Source organism: Loxodonta africana, chromosome 4 (genome assembly GCF_030014295.1).
Source record: "Loxodonta africana isolate mLoxAfr1 chromosome 4, mLoxAfr1.hap2, whole genome shotgun sequence".
Classification (NCBI taxonomy): Eukaryota; Metazoa; Chordata; class Mammalia; order Proboscidea; family Elephantidae; genus Loxodonta; species Loxodonta africana.
In genome coordinates, this window is record NC_087345.1 from 53,075,475 (window position 1) to 53,097,352 (window position 21,878).

Here is a 21,878-nt window from a genome sequence, read left to right on the forward strand (position 1 = left end):
GACCCTCTCTTCTTGTTATTGTTATTCTTTAGGGTAATCCTGTAGTCCTTAATTTTTAAATTAGGATCACTTATCAGGGCTTTCCAATCAAAGGGTAATGAGAGTAACAGTACGATTTATGTAAGTGGGCCTCAGTTATGTGACTCTGGAGTTACATTTCAGTTACCATTAATGAAAAAAGCTGCATGATTGCTGTATGCCCTGGAGCATCTAATGAAATCTTCTATCCTAATACAGAAAATTGAGTCCTGGAAGAAAACAGTATTGTATGTGGAATAACCACATGTGACTCAAAAATTACTAAGTATATATCATTTATTGGGCATCTGCTATAACCAGGATTTGTGCTAGTCACATTTATACTAATGATCTCATTTTTACCCAGAGACAATCAAATAAGAAGGTACCCCTACCTACATTTCCCAGTTAGGCAACTGGGGCTTAAAAAGTTCGCTGCTATTAGCAGAGATGTGAAACTAGCCCTCTTTTGTACTTTTTATACCAGGCCACACATGATTTCTTTGGGTGGGCAGAGTACAAAGCCAATTTACCTGTTAGACACAGTAGGGGCAGTGCCTAGGGTTCAGGATAATTTTAAGGGCCCATGAAAATGTTTTTATTTCTTTTATAATTAGAATTAAAATAAATCTATCTTGGATTCTATTCATCATTGTATTAACACAGTGATAAAATATAATTTATAATATTTTGTTATTGATGAAGGTGCCTAGAGCAAATGAAAATCATAATGCAGGCCGGGCAGATTAGCTAGACTTGGATATTGGAAAATTCTGCTTTGCTTCTAAATATGTTCAAAGCAGATTTATTGTGACACTGTCTTTCCCTCTAGGCTTCAACAATGAAACTGAGTTATGTCTCACAGGCTATTGTTAAGTGCACTTGATACCTGGGGCAGCTCTGAACACGTATTGACAAACGGAAGTCCAGAAAGCAGATCAAGGATAAGATATAAAATAGGCACATTTCAGTAGCAGTGTAGTGAGTGAAGCCTGGCAGGGACAAGACTTGGAAGGTCAGAGCCAATCTGAGGCTGCCAGACAGCACCACTGTTTGATTTCAACAAACATCCACTTCCTGGATAATTCAAGTTACCTTGATAGGAAGAATTTGAAAATGAAAGTTACCAGGTACCTATTCCATATCTACCATAAGACGGCTCTTTCAGAATGTTTGATTTTGAATAGATCTGCATCTCCCAGGTCACTATGACTTATTAACATAATCTTACATCGCTCAGTTTTTAAGAAATAGATGACTCTCTACTTAGAATACTAACACATAAAAATCCAAGGGTGCACAATATATTATTTGCATGTAGTTTAAATCTCGTTTTCTTTTTTAAATTGGGAAGCCTTGCTCACTATTTCAGTGGAAACTTTGAGTCCAGATGTGTCTGCCAAATTAGATTAGTTATGCAGGAGATTCTACCTTCAGGCCGTCTAGCCCAGGGCTGGCCATGAGACATGGCTGTTACACACAGTAATTTCAGATGACAGCTTTCCCTGGGCTCATGTGAGTCTACCAGCAATTATAAGAGCAGTGGTCATTACTACTGTATTTGATTACATAACAGAGTAATGCAAAATTCGTGGGTGTGTATTAGGTGATGGGCTATTAATTTCTATGACACAAATGCTTTTTTGTTTCCAAACTAAGTGTGCATTTCTAAAGATCCTTGTGAATTAATAACTTGGCTAAAATACTGAGATACATACAAATATAAAATTTAAGGAATGTATTGTCTTTTTGTTGCTTTGTTTCCATTTCTCAGGTGTAATTAATGTCTTCTAGAAAGGACGTTCCGTGGTGCAGGGAAGGAGATACATAATTTTATACATGTAAATGTATGGGCAGTTATATCCACAGAAATATAAATTTAATATCCAATGCTTTCCACTGAGTATTACAAAAAGAAATTGTTAGAAGAGTTTTCAATTTTCAAAAGAGGAGACACCAAAATATAGTAAATTGGAAGCATTGCCCAAGGAAATGGTTATAAAAAACATTTTGAAGTAGTTAATTTTGCCTAATTTATATGCTAGATGGTCAATGCAGCATGCTGTCATGCCATATGCTTTCCTGAGAGCTATTTTTAATTTGCACAAATGTTAGATGGTTAGAGTTTTTTTTTTTTTTTTTTTTTTTTTGTGGTTTGTGAGGGGTTTGATGGTGTTGATGAAGCTGAATTAAAGTTCACTCTTTATTTTTTTCCCTTTTCTCTCAGACTGGTTTGCAGTACTTATTCAGATATATGGCTGCATAAATAAGACCATGGTCAGTACATTAATTAAATGGGCCACGCATTATAGAAGGCAGATTTAGATGAAAGATAAAGAGTGTTAAAATTTTAATAATGATAAATGGATTGTCATAGATTACTCTGGAGATTGCCTAGTGTCATTGACTTGAAATTAAAAGGTTGAATTTCTCTCCCATCTTGTAGCTTCTCCTGAACTGCTTTTCTGAGGTGAGGATTCACCTATTAAATCAAGCCCTTTCAAACATTTAGGTAATGAGAAAATATGTCCTTCTCACACAATTAAATCTCCTTGAGAAGCACATTCTCCTAAAATGAATCAGGGAAGCTAACAGTCTCTTTCAGTTCTTCTGTATTTAATATTAAATATCAAAAAATGAATTTAAAGTTGAATGCGTTTAAAAATAGGATGGTCTGCATCTGTCTGATAAGCTAGGGTAATTTGCAAGGTGAAAAGAGGCATGAGAAAAGAAGAGACAGAATGACCAGAGGAAGCTCTGAATCTATGCGTTCCTTCTCCTGCCCAGGTTACTGGTATAGAATGGAAGTAGGCACAGAAACGAAGGGAAACTGTACTTTGCCCATGTATTTTCACTTTGGAAATAACACATGAGGGGGGTGGGGAACAAGACATGGCTCTTCCTATGAAACTGATTGAGAATGGCTTTTGGACCTCAGGACTATCATTAGATGTATTTGCAGCTCTGACACCTGAATTGCTGAAATTCACACTTATCTCAGATGCCAGATTGCAAAGGGAAATCCACTGATAACATTCAAAGGTTGCCTCTGCTCTGGGCTCTAGTAGGTATGAAGGTGTTGGTACCAACTAGTATATTGCCATATACTAGCATGGGCCTTGCTAGAGTTACTTAATCTCTTTGATTCAAGTTTTCTCCTTCTCAGAATAATAAGACTGCCATGATGAATAAATGATGTAGTAAAGTTGCTAACAGTTGCTGGCATATAAAAAGTGCTCAAACAATGATAGCTTCAGGAAGGAGTGGGATCAGGATGAAAATAAAAGAAGGAAACACTGAGAACTTAGGTGCAACAGAGGACCTTTCAATTTTATGTTATTTAACAGACTTGTAACTTAAAATTAGAAGTGCACAGAAATTCGATGACTTGTGTCAGTGTGTAAGACATGATACCTTCAAGTTATTTAAGATACTTACAGGCAAAAATATATATTTATCTTTCCTTGCTATACTTTTTCTAGGGAGCTCAAGCTCAAATTCATGAGTGGAATTTATAACAAGGGGGATGATCTGGTGAGAAATGATTTCTTCCAGAAAAAAAAGCAGTTTGAGTGGTGAATGTCTAAATACACATAAACATCATGAGAAAGGGACCTTAGCTTGCTTCTTTTATTGCCATCTCTCCAGCATCTAAGCAGTGCCCAGTATATGGTGGGCCCTTATATGAGTGCATGTGATATGCATGTGTAAATGCTAAGAAAGAACAGCGTGTTCACTTAGGTTTGATTCATTCAGGTACCTGATGAGAGTGCTTACTTAGCACTGTGTGTTCGAGGTCCTGAATGCTCTTCAAAATCCCATGGGGGGGGAAAAAAAGATGTCCAGAGAGTGGGGAAATCCATTCTTTTTCCCCTTGGAAAAATTAAGTATTTGGTAGGCTGTTGTTGGAGAACACAATGACTGGCCTGAAGACTAAGCTTTGGAATTGATAACTGACCTACTCCTACTGTCTCAGGGACTCAGAAAAAACCCAGCGTCTCCTCTAGGGGCCTTCCAGTTCAGACATGGTGAAGTTACTAATGAAGTTTTCTTCCAATACCTACCATCAGCTTCTGACGATACTCTGTGTTACACAGTGTGTCCTGTTTCTAGCATTTTTCACTCAAAATTATATTTTTGAAACTTTTCTGTGCTACTGCATAAAAATCTAGCCTGTTTATTCTATTCATTGCATAATATTCCATGTGCATTTAATGTATTTAACTTATCCATTCTCTTATAGATGGGAATCTAGGTTGTTCCCCACTCTTTGCCATAAAGCCAACGTTGTTTAGAATCTCTTACGTTTTGATGCCAGTCATAAATTTCCAAGAGCCAAATATATAGCATACATGATTTCAGAAATCTATTTGGCCATGGAAATCCTCTTTCTCTGAGAATCTTGTGGAAATACTATTCCACACAGCTTCTTCCTCACTCACTTTCCTTCAGGTACACATTCTCTCATTCATTCCACCATCTTTGTATTCAACACAAATATTATGCATAAACACAACATTATGCTTTAGTGAAGATAAGTTTCAGCACTGGAGCTTGTCTGTTCCTAGCGTGGAGGTACAATGTAGCTTTCTTTGTAGAAACTACAGCAATGGTGTTATTGCCTGTCATGTTGTATTGCATGTATAGAAAGTATTAGGATGGTTACCTAGAAAACCCTATTTTTTCTTTAATACTTGGACTGGTGGAATCAGTGGTTTCCAGATAATCACTGTATCACTGTATATACATGCAATGAAATGCGGCAGACAATAGTGCCATTGCTATGTCAAATATAGTATAGTGCAGTATTACAGATGTAGACAAAAACAACAGCTAAAAAGTAAAAAGGATATAAGATCTGTCAGATATTAACTAATTTCTAACCACCTTACTTCAGAAAAAAAAAAACTTTAGTGTTACCTTTTAAAAAATTATGTTGGTATTAAAATTAAAAAAGCATGAGGGAGGTCAACCATTCATTTATTCTTAAGAACAAGGATTGGCTATAATTTGCAATGACCTTTGCCAAGGATTAAGGATATAAATATGAACAAGACAAAAACCTTGCTTTCAAGGATCATACTATTTACTTAGAGTAGATAAATGCATAATTCAATTATTATAAATACAAGAGAGTAAGTGGATTGATAGATTTTGGACAAGGTATTATACAGTATTAATGAGGTAAGCCGATGCTTTAAAAATGAATTAGGCAGCAAGAACGGGGAAGAGCACTCCAGGCAGGGTATGTTTAAAGGAATAGAAAAGAAGAGAGATGAGAAAGCGGAAAGATACAAATGGAAACAGGGAAGTAAAATCAGTGTCAGTAGAGGCAGCAGATAGACCTTCTAAGACAGAGGCTTTAGAGGAGCAAAGGGTCATTTGAAAATCAATGCAGTGTTTCTAAGAGCATATCCTAGTATTTTTTCTGTGTGTGGCAGTGTGGTGATGGATTTCGAGGGCTTGTTATTGATGGAAATACCTGTTGTATCTCAAAAACGAATTCTAAAAGAATGAGGCCAAGTACAACTGTTTCTAAGTCATCTTAATATCTTTGGCACCTAACACAGGGTCTGTTATGTGGTAGGTGCTAAATAAATGTTGTGTGCGTGGATGGGTAGTTAGAAGCATGATGAATTTTATCAGCTACTGTAGTTGAGAAATTGGATGAGAATTTGCAGGCAGAAAGAGGTAATATTGAAGAAACTAGAGTATAGGCTTTGGAATCAGATAGATTTGGCCACTTTTTTTTGTTGTTGTTATTTTTTTTTTTTTTATTAACTTTTATTGAGCTTCAAGTGAACATTTACAAATCAAGTCAGACTGTCACATATAAGTTTATATACACCTTACTCCGTACTCCCACTTGCTCTCCCCCTAATGAGTCAGCCCTTCCAGTCTCTCCTTTCGTGACAATTTTGCCAGCTTCCAACTCTCTCTATCCTCCCATCCCCCCTCCAGACAGGAGATGCCAGCACAGTCTCAAGTGTCCACCTGATATAATTAGCTCACTCTTCATCAGCATCTCTCTCCTACCCACTGTCCAGTCCCTTTCATGTCTGCTGAGTTGTCTTCGGGAATGGTTCCTGTCCTGGGCCAACAGAAGGTTTGGGGACCATGACCTCCGGGATTCCTCTAGTCTCAGTCAGACCATTAAGTATGGTCTTTTTGTGAGAATTTGGGGTCTGCATCCCACTGATCTCCTGCTCCCTCAGGGGTTCTCTGTTGTGCTCCCTGTCAGGGCAGTAATCGATTGTGGCCGGGCACCAACTAGTTCTTCTGGTCTCAGGATGATGTAAGTCTCTGGTTCATGTGGCCCTTTCTGTCTGTTGGGCTTTTAGTTATCATGTGACCTTGGTGTTCTTCATTCTCCTTTGATCCAGGTGGGTTGAGACCAATTGATGCATCTTAGATGGCCGCTTGTTAGCATTTAAGACCCCAGATGCCACATTTCAAAGTGGGATGCAGAATGTTTTCATAATAGAATTATTTTGCCAATTGACTTAGAAGTCCCCTTAAACCATGGTCCCCAAATCTCTGCCCTTGCTCCGCTGACCTTTGAAGCATTCATTTTATCCCGGAAACTTCTTTGCTTTTGGTCCAGTCCAGTTGAGCTGACCTTCCGTGTATTGAGTATTGTCCTTCCCTTCACCTAAAGCAGTTCTTATCTACTAATTATTCAGTAAAAAAAACCTCTCCCACCCTCCCTCCCCCCATCGTAACCACAAAAGTATGTGTTCTTCTCAGTTTATACTATTTCTCAAAATCTTACAATAGTGGTCTTATGCAATATTTGTCCTTTTGCCTCTGACTAATTTCGCTCAGCATAATGCCTTCCAGGTTCCTCCACGTTATGAAATGTTTCACAGATTCGTCACTGTTCTTTATCGACGCGTAGTATTCCATTGTGTGAATATACCACAATTTATTTAACCATTCATCCGTTGATGGACACCTTGGTTGCTTCCAGCTTTTTGCTATTGTAAACAGAGCTGCAATAAACATGGGTGTGCATATATCTGTTTGTGTGAAGGCTCTTATTTCTCTAGGGTATATTCCGAGGAGTGGGATTTCTGGGTTGTATGGTAGTTCTATTTCTAACTGTTTAAGATAACGCCAGATAGATTTCCAAAGTGGTTGTACCATTTTACATTCCCACCCGCAGTGTATAAGAGTTTAGATTTGGCCACTTTTTAGGAGCGTCATTTTTAGCTTGAGTACTCCATTCATTCATGCTAAGCTTTAGTGTCCTCATATTCAAAATAGGAAAAGTTGTTGTTAGTTGCTGTCTAGTTGATTCTGACTTATGGTGATGCCCATGTGTGCAGAATAGAACTGCTCCACAGAGGTTTCAAGGCTGTGACCTTTCAGAAGCAGATCCCCAGGCCTGTCTTCCAGGCTGCCTCTGGGGAGAGAGCTTCCAACTGCCAACCTTTAGCTAGCAGTCAAGTACTTAACTGTTTGTGCCACCTGGGATGCCAAATAGGGAATAGATGAAGTAATCTGTATAAAATGCTTAGCTCAGGGCATATCAAGTGGCAATTCCTTAAAATGATAGTCGCATTTTTCAATGAGAAATATAGCTTATGAATTGTGAAGGTACTACATTTTGGATGTTAGAAATTTAAAAGTTAAAATGTTTACAATTGATGTGGTTGAAAATAAGGAGCTCTGAAAACTTTTGTGAGCTGGGGAAAGATATTTTTTACAAAGCTTGGATGAAGGTCAAATTAGAAGGGGGTAGCCTGTGGTCAGGAGGGAAAAAAAAAAAAAAAAACTATTGTAATCACCCAGGTGCAAAATAGATTGTCTGGGCTCAAAGCCCAGATGCACTGACTAAGTGTGTATCTTTGGACAAATTATTTAACTTGTTTAGGCCTCAGCGTCCTCAATGTTTAATGGAGTTTTAACAGCTCTTTACTGGGTTGTTGTTAGGATTAAATGAGATAGTCAATGTAAAGTGTTGGGCAGAATACCTGACATATTTTAAGGGCTTAATCAATATTAACTCTCTTCTCCGATATTATTTTTATATAATGACATAAGACTCACTTCTTGTTGACAGGGAAGATGACAGTTGGATGCAGAAGAGATGTCAGAGGAAACATGTAAAAATATTTGGTGATTAAATCCACATTGGGTGTCTGTGGAAACCTGGTGGCATAGTAGTTAAGAGCTATGGCTGCTAACCAAAAGTCGGCAGTTCAAATCCACCAGGTGCACCTCGGAAACCCTATGGAGCGGTTCTACTCTGCCCTGTGGGGTCACTATGAGTTGTCATTGACTCAACGGCAGTGGATTTGGTTTGGCTTGGGGTGTCTGCATCTAATGCAATCCTAGAGACACAGAATGTACTTGCCTAATACTTGTTCTGCATGGAAGGAATACCCTGTCTTGGGCCTTCTAGTTTCCCACACTGTCATTGGGCCAATTAGAAAGCATCAGGTAAGAGATTTGTAATGGTTATCTAATGCTTCAAATAAGGAAAAAGGGTACTTCCAAATGCACCCCAAATCTCCATTATATAAACCTGATAAACAACTAGGGTCAAAATTATATAGTGGAAAATGACATGAAAGAAACGTAAAGACATATTGCTAAATGAAAGAAGCCAGTCTGAAACAAGCTACATAGTATATTATTCTGACTATATGACATTCTAGAAAAGGTAAAACGGTATGGACAGTAAAAAGATCAGTGGTTTCCAGTGACTGAGGGGTCAAGGGAGAGATGAATAGGTGAAGCGTGGGGCATTTTAAGGGCAGTGAAACTGTTCTGTATGATGCTGTAATGGTGGATATCTGACATTATGGATTGTCAAAACCCATAGGACTATACAAAACAAAGAGGAAACCCTAAACAATGGACTTTAGTTAATAATAATGTATTAATATTGATTCATCAACTGTAACAGGTTTAATTTTAATTTTGGTGAAAATGTACACAGAACATATACCCCATTCAACAATTTCTACATGTACAATCCAGTAACATTGATTACATTGTTCACATTGTGTTAGCATCCTTACCGCCTCTACCCATATTGTTTCACCAACATTGACTTAGCTCACTACTCCCTAAACTTCTCCACGCTTTAGAGTTATTGTCAGTTTGATCTCATATAGATAATTCTTTTAAAAAGTGCAATGCTCAAGGTGAACATTCTTTACTAATTTATCTGAACTGTTGTTTAGTTTAAGGATGACTTCAGGATAATTTTGGTTCATGATTTGAAGGTTTTCTCAGAATGATAGATCTGGGGGTTCCTCCAGTCTCAATAGGTCCAGTAAATCTAGATTCCATAAGAATTTGAAATTTTATTCCACGTTTTTTCCCATTTTGATCAGGATTCGTCTATTGACTGCTTGATAAAAATGTTCAGTAATGGTAGCGGGACACCATCCAGTTCTTCTGGTCTCATGGAAAAGGAGTCAGTAGTATAACATGAACTTCTAAATGCTAAATGTCATGGAGTCCCTGGGTGGTGCAGATGATTAAGGACTCAATTACTAGCCAAAAGATTGACCGTCTGAACTCACCCAGAGGCACCTCAGAAGGCAGGCCTGGCGATCTGCTGCTAAAAGTCACAGTCTTGAAAACTCTGGAGTACAGATCTAGTTTGCATACAGGGGGTTGCCTTGAGTTGAAATCAACTTGATGGCGACAAACAACAACATATGTTAAGGGTATATGATACGGAATATGTGTGTGTCAGTTTCTTATTTTTCTTTTCTCCATCAAAGTTATGGAGTTCATATGAAGAAAGTTTCATTTTTCAAAGAAGGACTTGTTGTTTTCTTCTCTTGTTTATTTCCATTCTCCACTTACATAATATGCTCAGAGAGTATGAACAAGTAGACAGCAATCAAGGGAGAAAACGTTTATCTGTAGTGCTAGCCAAAATGTAACAATGAACTCTTTCATCTTGATTGTAAGCCCTAGAGTCTCCTCTGAGTTCTTTGAAGTACCCTCTTGGGCTGCGCTACTCAGAGAAACTTAGCAAAATAAGTGGTTTGAAGCAAACAAAAATATAAACTGTAAACATTTCCCTTGGTATAATCAACATACTCATTTACTTTTTACTAAATTTGCCTTCTTGGAGGTTAGGTTAACCAAATCTGTCTTCCCCTACCGCTTTTTCTTCTTTTGATCTGGCAGTGCCTTCTCAGCCTGGAGCTAAGTTCCTACAAATACATAATAGTTTGACTAGCAGCAATCTTATTTATAAGACTGGTTTATAAGCTAGAGTAGCAGAACAGTTAAATTATGTCTCTTGGTCTTCTTATCATGTAATCTTTTCTGTGTCTAAACTCTCAACCTAGTGGTAAAATACCTATATGTATCATCTCTTTTTGAGGAAGAAAGCCATTGAGGATTCCTCCAAATTTTCATTTACCACAGGAAGCAAAGATTATTCCAGAACTCCCAGTTTTTGGAACCTATGTGCCATTGTCATTTATTGAGAATAAATATCAGTTGAGTGCCCACTATGTGTTAGACACAGAATATAGAAGTGAAGAAGCCAAATAAAGCCCCTGTCCTCTCAGAACCTACATTTTAGTGGGAAAGACTGAAGAATACACAAATTAATAAGAGACTCTTTTTTTTTTTTTAGATAATATTATTGCATTGTAGATACATTGATTATTTTGTAAGAAATAGGTTGATTCTATTTCTTCATCTTAACACAAAAATGCACTTCTTAATCTTTAAGTAGCACATTTAGTGTGTTTTGTTTTGTGTTTTCATGGTTTATCATACTCTTTCTAAATATTGCTGTATAGGAATGAAAATGTAAGATTTTTAGAGCTATTCACATAAATGGCCAAACTTAAATCATTCTAGAAATGTTATCATCTTTGCCCAGCTGTCTCCAGCTGTCCTCGAGTCAAATCCAACTCATGGTGACCTCATATGTGACAGAGTAGAACTGTGCTCCACAGGGCTTTCAGTGGCTGATTTTTCAGAAGTAAATTGCCAGGCCTTTGGGTTCTTCTGCGTAGAGTATTTTGTCACTCTAATGTTAGATTCAGTATTATGTATGCCGATTTATTTTCAAGTATATATTATCCAGTCATCAAAGCAGCATATCGTAGTAAAAATGCATATAATAAATAACAAGGAAAATCATTTTTGTAACAATGGAGTCAAGATATTTTAATAACAGTAATGTTTATATTGGCCAGCCAACTAGATAATGTTTTCCTTTCTTTTCATTTACAATTTATATTTTGAAAAAAATTTTTTCTTCCTGATGATGTACATTCTTTTTATGTATAGAATATATCTTCAAATATTTGTATTCTCATTTTAGGAATTTGCTGCACTGACAAAAGAATTAAATGCCTGCAGAGAACAACTTCTAGAAAAGGAAGAAGAAATCTCTGAACTTAAAGCTGAAAGAAACAACACAAGAGTAAGTGCAAAGCTACTTTTGCTTGTAATGAATTCCATCTATCATTCAGTCCCACGTTTAAAAATAAAATATAAGCGTTCTAAAACATTTAGGAAGGCTTTATGCAAACACCAATTCATTGTTGGTTAAAGTAAAGACGGATATACTACATGACTCAAAACGAGGCAGGAAACCTAAAGTATAGTCTCGATTATTAAATCACTATGTTGCCTTAGAAAATGTTCTTATTCTTTCTGGCCTTTGCTTTATTCAAAGCAAAGGAGAGCTTGATGTCAATTGTGGGTTTCAGACTTTCAAACTGTTATACTTGGTGTGGAAGGGCACGCCTTGGGGGCTGGAGATGGGCAAGGAATGAGAAGTTTGGAAGGAAAGTAAGAGTTTAAATTATGGGATGCTGAGAAAGCATGCTGAACTCTGGTCCCCACCTAGCTAGCCCCTGCAAAACATTTCTTTAAAAAAAAAGGAAAAAAATATATATATATGTATGTATGTATAAAATGGAAAACCACTGGAGCAGATCTCTAATATACCAATTAAAAGAAGCAAGGCTTTTATATTTTAGAAGGTTCTATGGGACTTCTAGTTCTGATATATTGATTTCAAGAAACTGATGAAATTTACTACAACCTGCTCTTAGATGCATACTATCAATCCCATAACTTGCTACTGTAACATTAAAGTTCAGGGTTTGATCAAGGATACTATATTTTCTAGTTCAGGAGAAGTGACTAAAATGTATAAATTACCATAGTACTCATAAACGAGTATAGCTTTTACCTAAAAGAAATTATTTTGTGCATATAAGTTAAATTTAAATACGTAGTTGGTGAAAAAAATTTTAAGTTCTATTTTAATATGGAAGACTAATATTGACAAAATAAGGGATTATTAATAGTCTAGTCATTCTATGCTTGGCCCTAGAGAGGAATATGAAAATATAGCTCCACAAACTGTGAGCTTGTGAGAGATACCATTGCATGCATAATGGTTATATGATCAAACTCAATTTACGTCCTTATTCATCAGGGGCTTATTTCATGGGAAAAAGAATTCATATATTTGAATATATTGAATTGGTTTTAACTGGAACTTTGATGAGTTAGTAGTCGTCACAGGAATTGCCTCAAACGGCATATCAAGGACGGTTTAGATCATGTTATCAAGTGTCAGATGGATTTTTTTCTATTGCTTTCTCTATACAGTTTTTCCACGCCTGATTTTTAACTTATACTGTTTCTCCATGCAAATTTAAAGTTTATTTCTGCCTTGAGATTTAATGTGCCTCAAACCCATTGCCATCAAGTTGATTCCGACTCATAGCACTCTATAGAACAGAGTAGAACTGCTCCATAGAATTTCAAGGGAGTGGCTGGTGGCTTTGAACTGCTGACCTTTTGGTTAGCAGTCAGGTTCTTAACCGCTATGCCACCAGGGCTCCTAATGTGCCTTAGTATTCCACTATTTACCATTTTAATGCCCTAGGCTGCACTCCCTGAGGTAGCACAGTAGGGCCAACTGTAGAAGTAGGAGCAGGAAGATGAAAACATAAATAAAAACTTTTCAATAGACTTCCAACTAATATTCACGTTTACAATGCACCAGACTCCTATATTAGATGTGTAAATACTGTGCCTATTACTCCTTTCTACAGCCTTATGAGTGAGATGTTACAATTATCCCCATTTTACAGATGAGAATATGGAGCTCAGAAAATGGTCGATAACTTGCCTGAAGTTGCACAGTTAGTTTATGGCAAGAAGGAATTTGAAGGCTAAGGCAACTAAATCCAGAGCCTGTACCCTTAGCCAGGAGGCCACCAACCCAATTACTTGAGTTATAACATTAAGAAAGTCAAAGATTTGCTATAGGTTAGAGAAATCATTGCCCAAGAGTCAGCATGGAGTGCATCATTTCTTCTTGACTGTGACTAATTTCAGAGAACTGGAAGATTTGGCAACAGAAGCCAACCAATTTTCATCACATTACACCCCATGTAGTCCAGAGTTATCTGTGGCTATTGCACCTGCTACGGAGCCTTGGATAATAAAGCAAGCCAAGCTACACTTGAAATATCTGTTCTAGAGTCAAAGTGAGAAAAATATAAATATTAACATCCTTTATGATAACAGAAATTGAAGCCATTGACTTAAAGTGTGTAGATTTTAAGCCATGATTTCATCCTCTCTTCCTCCCAAATATATTATTAAATAACACTTTTCATAGATTTCTATAATGGTTGCTATGTATTGTGTTTTTCTTCTTGCTATAAACGCCTACTTATTGGTCACAGAGGGAAAGCAACAAGCTAATATTTCTTTTTTACACCGAAAGAAAATTTGATTGGTGTTAGATGGTGAGCAAGTTTAAAGCAGAATTGGGTTTCCCAATTCCCAGAGTTCTGATAAACTTGTGTCTCTCTCTTCCCACACTGAAAAGTTGGCATATGCTTGTGAACTGAGATAAATAGCACAAGACCCAGCTCACAAGGCAACTCATGAGTGGATGGAGTCATTTGTGATAATTTTGAGCATCGAGAACAGTAGATCAGAAAGGGCTCCCTTGCACAATGATATTGGAATGAATTATACCTTCTCCAAAAAAAAAAGAAAAAAAAAACAGAAGCTTTAATGGGAGTTGAATGAATTTTGTTTCATATATATATAGATAGATAGATAGATAGATAGATAGATAGATAGATGATCAGTTGATGTTGAGTCAATTTCGATTCATGGTGACCCCATGCATGCTGGAGCAGAACTGTGCTACATAGGGTTTTCAATGGCTGATTTTATGAAGGTAGATCACTTGGCCTTTCTTCCAAGGAACATCTGGGTGGACTCGAACTACCCACCTTTTCTTTAGTGGCAGAACTCATTAATTGTTCACACCACCCAAGAATAAACTATGTAGAGTAATAAAAATGATAATAATATAATAATTAAGCATTAAATGCTTTTCTAAATGTTTTACATGTTTTAACTCATTTTATTCTCACAGCAATCCCATTATCCCCATTTTACTGATGAAGAATTTACGGTACTAAGTAACTTGCCTCAGGCCACATGGGTTATAAGTGACAGTCTTTGTGTTTAGGGGAGCCTCTGTGTGGTGCAAAAATTTAACATGCTTAGTTTGAAAGATTGGAGGTTTGAGTCCACCTAGAGTTTCCTTGGAAGAAAGATCTGGCAATCTACTTCCAAAATATCAGCCATTGAAAACCCTATGCAACACAGTTCTACTCTGATACATTTGGGTTGCTATGAATTGGAATAGACTCAATGGCAACTGTTTTATGCATGTAAAAAATCATATCCCTGTTTCACCAGCAAATCATATGTGGTAGAAGGAATTATGATTAGAGAAGAACAGAGTTTGTTCATATTTCTGTAATTCAGTGCTAATCTATTCAGTTATTTGTTTTGCCTCAATTCTGTGCAAAGTATTATACTAGCTCTTTATTGTTGGCAGAGCTGAATGTTGTGGCCATTTATCATGGTCACTTCAGAAACACGTGGTCCTATCCCAAAAACATGAGTGAATGAAACAAATGAAGATAATGACTAGCATTGCTCTCAAATTCAGCTGCCTTGGGTAATTAATTTGAGGGCATCCAAATAAAATCATCCTAATATTACTTATGAAAAGGTTGAAGTCATCAAAGATTTCATTTTACTTGGATTCTCAATCAACACCCACGGAAGCAACAGTCAAGAAATCAAACGACGTCTTGCATTTGGCAAATCTGCTGCTAAAGACCTCTTCAAAGTGTTGAAAGAAAGCAAAGATGTCACTTTGAGAACTAAGGTGCGCCTGACCCAAGCCATGATATTTTCAGTCATCTCATAGGCATGTGAAAATTGGTCAATGAACAAGGAAGACTGAAGAAGAATTGATGTCTCTGAATTATGGAGTTGACAAAGAATATTCAATATACCATGGACTGCCAGAAGATTGAACAAATCTGTCTTGGAAGAAGTACAGCCAGAATGCTCCTTGGAAGCAAGGAAGGTGAGACTTTGTCTCACTTTGCACATGTTATCAGGAGGGACCAGCCCCTGGAGAAGGACATCATGCTTGGTAAAGTAGAGAGACAGCAAAAGAGAGGAAGACTCTCAGCAAGATGGATAGACACAGTGGCTGCAGTGATGGGCTGAAGCATGGCAATAATTGCGAGGGTGGAGCAGTGTTTCATTCTGTTGTGCATAGGGTCGCCATGAGTCAGAACCAACTTGACAGCACTAACAACAAAAATATTACTCACAATTACACAAAAATATAAATTTCAGAACTTGTGACTATTCACAGAAACTTTCATTGAAACTTTATTTAATATTTCCACATTGATAAAAATGCAGAAATATAACTAAACATAATTTCTAGTTCCTAAAACTCCCCTGGGAGCCATATCTACCAGTTGCTGTTGAGTTGATTCTGGCTTATGGCAACCCCATATGTGTCAGAATAAAACTGTGCTCCATAGGTTTTCAATGGCTTAATTTTGGTAGTAGAGTACCAAGCCTTTCTTCTAAGGTACCTCTTTGGCAGACTTGAACCTCCAACTTTTTGATTAGCAGCTGAGCTTATTAACTATTTGTATCAGCCAGGAACTCCAACCCATACAAAGGCAAGTTATTTTTAGAAAATAAATTATCCCTGCTGTTACTTCAACATACTCATATTGACCAATAAAACTTACCATGTTTTGGCATTTGTGATAATCATCAAGAGCAATAGATCAGAAAGGGCTCTCTTGCACGATGATATTTGAATGAATTATACCTTCTCCCAAATAGAAAAACGAAAATGTAAAAAAAAAAAAAAAAAAAACTGGGAATGTTAATATACTGTAGCCACTATCTGTAATTTATAAAGCCAGTATCAGAGTGGAGAATATTTTTTTTGTGTGTTAGAACTGTTTGAAATATATTCGCGGCTGAGTATTTTTAAGTATATTTTATATTCTTGACAATGTTTTAGAATGTGATTATTGTGTAACTTTGAAAAAGAAGTTATGGTTTTGAGAGCCAATCTAAATGTCAATTATGAATTTTAAAGTGGTAACTTCATCTCATGGGTCATAAACTAAAAGAGAAAGGCTTAGTTACATTTGAAACATTCCATATCGTGCCCTCACTTTTATTTTGAGCCAAAGGAACTATATTTTTAAATGTTCAGATACAGCAAACACCTACCATTGCTAAAGAATAACTTTCCATTCTCAACAAACCTGTGCCTACACAAGTTAATAATATCCTTCCAAGCACATTTCCTCAGTGAGTAGAATGTTTAATCCAGTTCAAAAAAGGAAGACACTAATAGCTGAAAGCAGATATTAAGACATATGGGTGTGCATGTGTACCTGTGTGTATGTGCTTGTACAGTCCTCCTTCAGCATCTGCAGGGAAGTAGTTCCAGAACAACCCCCCCATACCAAAATCCAGAGATGCTCCTATCCCTTATATAAAATGGCATAGTATTTGCGTACAGCCTATGCACATCCTCCTGTATACTTTAAATCAACCCAGGATTACTTACAGTACCTAATACAATGCAAATGCTATGTAATTAGCTGTTATACTACATTGTTTAGGGAATAATGACAAGAAAAATCTGTACATATTCAGTACAGACACAATCATCTTAGGCCTAACTACATGGTACGTGTCAAACAGGAGGCGAACAATGCTCAAACGAGAGCTGGAAAGAGACTGAGGACCTGTGAAATGGCGGGAGAATATGCCTACACATCACTTTTTTTTTTTTTTCCTCTGGAATATTTCAATCCACAATTGGCTGAATCTGCAGATAGGACACCTACAGATACTGAGGGTGGACTAATACACATGTTTATGAAAGTGCTATGAGTTGGAATCAACTCAATGACAATGGGTTTGGTTTTGGTTTGGTTTGTGATACCAAAAAAAAAAAAAACCAAACTCATTGCAGTTGAGTCAATTCTGACTAATAGCAACCCTGTAAGACAGAGTAGAACTGCCCCCTAGGGTTTCCAAGGAGTGGCTAGTGAATTTGAACAGCTGACCTTTTGACCTTTTGGTTAGCTGGCAAGCTCTTAACCACTGCACCACCAGGGCTCCATTGTTTTGTGATAAGATATGGTAAGTGGAAATAAGAAAAGACACGTGCCCTTCCAGCAGCTATTTCAGTGTTAAAATCAAACATGCATGTAAGAAACGCTGGGGATTTTTAACAATATTTGGAGGGTGAAAAATTGGTGAGTGAGCTAAGCATGAAAGCAACCAGCTCCTGAGTTCCAATTTGCAGACGTCAGTCTTGTGTTATGTGACCACATCAGCTCAACTGAGTTAGCCTATAGCGCAGAATGTATTTCTACTCGAATGCCATTTTCAATTGAAAATAATTGCTCACAATATTGTGTTGAATTCAGATCTCTTAGGAAGATTTACGGTTTTAGAAACTCACAAAATCATAATAAAATAAAAGATTTGCTTGGGCTGGCTGTTTTTTCAAGGGAAAACTTAGTCTAAAAAACCCCTAATGATGTACGGTTTGTGCGTGTGTGTGTGGGGGTGTGTATGTGTGTGTGTATACCTGTGTATGTGTTTAAGCTGTGATAATTTATAGTGAATTCCAACACAGGATTAATGGCCATTCACATAGTTCCTGCAAACCTCTGAGTATACCAAAGAGTTACCGTCTGAAAGAGCTATTAAATATTATGCTAAAGTTGTAGCTTCCAGCAAAGGTTTGTAATTAGTCTATTGTTAGTGGTATCTTACATAAATTCTCTCTTTTGTATTTTTCTATTTATTTACTTTCATTTATAATCTTAAAGGCCATAGGTTCATGCTACTTGAGAACATTTTTGGCCATGTTCTCCAGGTTAGATAGTTTATATTTACTATTAATTCAATTCAATAAATAAAAAATAAACCTATATCATGCAGAATATTTCCTAGATATTGAGGAGTATTGGGCATAGATTAAATTGTTCCAGCATTTGAATTTGCTTTGTATTAATAAAAAGCATATTTATCTTTATTATTACATAAAGGAGAGAAAAGAGAGTACAGCCTAGCTTTGTCTTTTAATTTATTTTTTGTTGTTGTTGAGAATATACACAGCAGAACATACACCAATGCAACAATTTCTACATGTAAAGTTCAATGGCATTGGTTAAATTCTTCAAGTTGTGCAACTATACTCACCCTCCTTTTTCCAATTGTTCCTCCCACATTAACATAAACTCACTGCCTCCTCAGCTTTCTATCTAAACTTTCAAGTTGTTGTTGTCAGTTTGATCCCATATAGTTCTTAAAAGAGCAATGCTGAAGGCAGAAATTCTTTACTAATTAAACTATTGTTTGATTTAAAGACTACTTCAAGGGATAATTTTGATTTAGTTTTAATGTTTAAAGATCATCTCTGGGCAATTGTTTTGGGAGTTCATCCAGCTTCAGTGCCTCCATTAAGTCTGGACTCCATGAGAATTGAAAGTCTGTTCTACATTTTCCCTCCTTTGATCAGGATTCCTTTATAGAATCTGATGAAAACATTCAGTAATGGTAGCTAGGCACCATTCAGTTCTTCTAGTCTCACATATAAGAAATCTCTAAGCTGAGGTTCCAGGCACAGTTCACAGAATCACGTGGAAAAATTAGCCTTTAAGTTTTTCTTATACCCTCATTCCCAGAAAGATGAAACCTCTGCTACTACCCGTGCAAGTGAAATGGATGTCTCTGCTCAACATGTTTCCTTGCTTTGCAAACCTTTTTTGTGTGGATGAGTCTCACTGGTAAACGTGAACAAGAAATGTCTCTTGGATCCTGTATTGGGAAGGTGAAATTCAAGATGTGGGGAACTATCAAATATGGAGGGCATGTTCAAAATATTTGGGTGGGCCACAAATGATAAGCCTCTGCTACGACCCATCTTTTGTTATGCCCTTTTTCCATACTAAAATTCTGAACAGTAGCAATACCAACATGTTACACCCTCCAATATAGTTGTTTTTACAGACAAAAGCAAAACAATCTTTTTATTATCTCATAGATTTTGTGGGTCAGGGATTCAGAAAGAGTACAGTAATGATGGCCTTTCTCTGCTCCATAATGTTCTCACCTGGATGACTCAATGGCTAGTGACAGTGATATGCTGATAAATACTTTATTTTATCAGAAGAAACAAACAAAAAAACTCTTATATGTAGCATTTGAGCATTTGCCAGTTTCCATGGTGTAAATACTTCCACCATGCCTAATGTCAAGGAACCAACATGATGTCAGTGAATGTGGAGTTGGGCAAAGATGAACGGTAGTGAGCCATTATATAGTATTTCCACCATACGGACACACTAGAAGTAAATGACCTGAGAAACATAAAGGTAAAATATAGTAAAATAATAAGTTAGTGATGAGTTTTCAGCTCTTTTACCTTCACTTTTTTTTTTAATTAATCGAATTTATTTTTTAGAGCCATTTTAAGTGAACAGAAAAATTAAGCAGGAATCACGGAGTTCCCAAATACTCCGTCTGCTGTTGCCTACAAATTTCTGTATTACTAATATGATGCATTGGTGTAGAACATTTGATACAATTGGTGAATCAATATTGCCACATTGTTATTAACTAAAGCCCATAGTTTATATTAGGGTTCACTCTTTGTGTTCTATAGTTCTATGGGTTTTGACAGATGCAAAATGGCATGTATCTACCATTACAGTATCATGCAGAATATCTTCTCTTTCTAAAAATATTCTGTGCTCTACCTATTCATCTATCTCCTTCTTTCTCCATCCCGCTCCCCCCAGCCATTGGCAACCACTGATTTTTTACTGTCTCTGTGATTTTGCCTTTTCTTGAATGTCGTATAGTTGGAATCATACAGTATGTAGTCTTTTCAGCCTGGCTTCTTTCACTTACCCAACCACCCCAGTGCTGTTGAGTCACTTAGCAATATGTATTTAAGATTTCTCCATGTCTTTTCATGGCTTGATAGCCCACTATGGCTGAATGATATTTTATTATATGAATGTACTACAGTTTATTTATCCCTTCACCTATTGCAGGACATTTTGTTCTCTTTCAATTTTTTAGCAATTATGAATAGAACTGCATAAATATTCGTGTGCAGGTTTTTTGTGTAGCCGTAAGTTTTCAACTCATTTAGGTGAATACTTAGAAGTCCAATTGCTGAATTGTATGGTAAGACTGTGTTTAGCTTTGTAAGAAACTGCCAAACTGTCTTCCAAAATGGCTGTACCACTTAGCATTCCCACAAGCAAAGAATGAGAGTTCTTTTGTTCCATATCCTTACCAGCATTTGGAGTTGTCAGTATTTTCAATTTTAGTCATTTTAATAGGTGTGTAGAGATATCTTGTTGCTATTTTTAATTTTCAATCCCCTAATGACATATGCTGATGAGCATATTTTCATATCCCTATTTGCCATGTGTATCTTCTTTGATGAGGCACTACTTTTGTTTTTAACATATTTAATTATAAGTTTATATAATTTAAGTTTTAATAATGGTTATGTTTAACCACTGGCTAACAAAATTCCTGAAAATGTAATAGTCAGCTCTCATAAGGTGATATGGGTCAGCTGTAGGTCATGTGCAAAGGATAACTCAAATAGATGAGGAATGAAAGATCCACTTCTAAGATGACTTCTTCACTCTCCTGTCTTGTACTTGGGCTAGAAAGTTTGGACAGTCTTAATTGGGGCTTTAGATCTATCTACAGATGGCTTCTCTATCACAGTGGTCTCAGAGTAGTCAGACTTCCAGTACAGTATCTCAAGGATTCAAGAGCAAATGCACCAGTCAACCAGGTAGAAGCTGCAGCCTTTTAAGATCTAGGCTCAATAGTAACTTCCACCATAATGTGTTGGTTAAAACAGTCACAAGCCCACTTAGATTCAAGAGGAGGGAACATAGACCCTGCTTCTCAGTGGGAGGAGTGTCAGAATATTTGCATCGTTTTAAAAAATTAGCACAGATTGGTGGAAGAGTTACAGTAGCTAGTTGTGATTTACCAAAGGATTTTTTTTCCAAGACTAATTAGCCTCTCCTTGATTTACAGTAATCTCTAACAGTAATGTGATGTTATAGATTGTATTGTTTCCAAAAAAAATCTATGTCAACTTATCTAGGCCATGATCCCCAGTATTGTCTGGTTGCCCACCATTTTGTGATCTGATGTGATCATCCTATGTATTGTAAATCCTAATCTCTGCCCGTTCAGGGCCCTGAGGCAAGATTAGATTATTTTAAAGAGGATTAATGTGGGATGCACCCTACTAAGGCCACAGCCCTCATCCAATGTAAGGGGGGTTTTCTTGGGACGTGGCTTGTATCGCCTTTTATCTTATAAGAGACAAAAGGAGAGAGAAGCAAGCAGAAAGATAGGGACCTCATACCACCAAGAAAGAAGCTATGGGAGCCTGCACAGAGAAGCTCCCAGAC

At 36.9% G+C, this 21,878-nt stretch overlaps 1 protein-coding gene across 7 annotated transcripts in view; it reads left to right on the forward strand.

Annotated features, from left to right (window-relative positions):
- PPFIA2 (PTPRF interacting protein alpha 2) overlaps nucleotides 1-21,878 on the forward strand; it is a 552,369-nt gene that overhangs the window by 290,858 nt on the left and 239,633 nt on the right. For all 7 annotated transcript variants that reach the window (XM_003405226.3, XM_003405230.3, XM_064283784.1 and 4 more), the window contains one exon: nucleotides 11,333-11,434. In XM_003405226.3, the coding sequence (XP_003405274.2) occupies nucleotides 11,333-11,434 (102 nt within the window). The remainder of the gene's footprint in view (nucleotides 1-11,332; nucleotides 11,435-21,878) is intronic.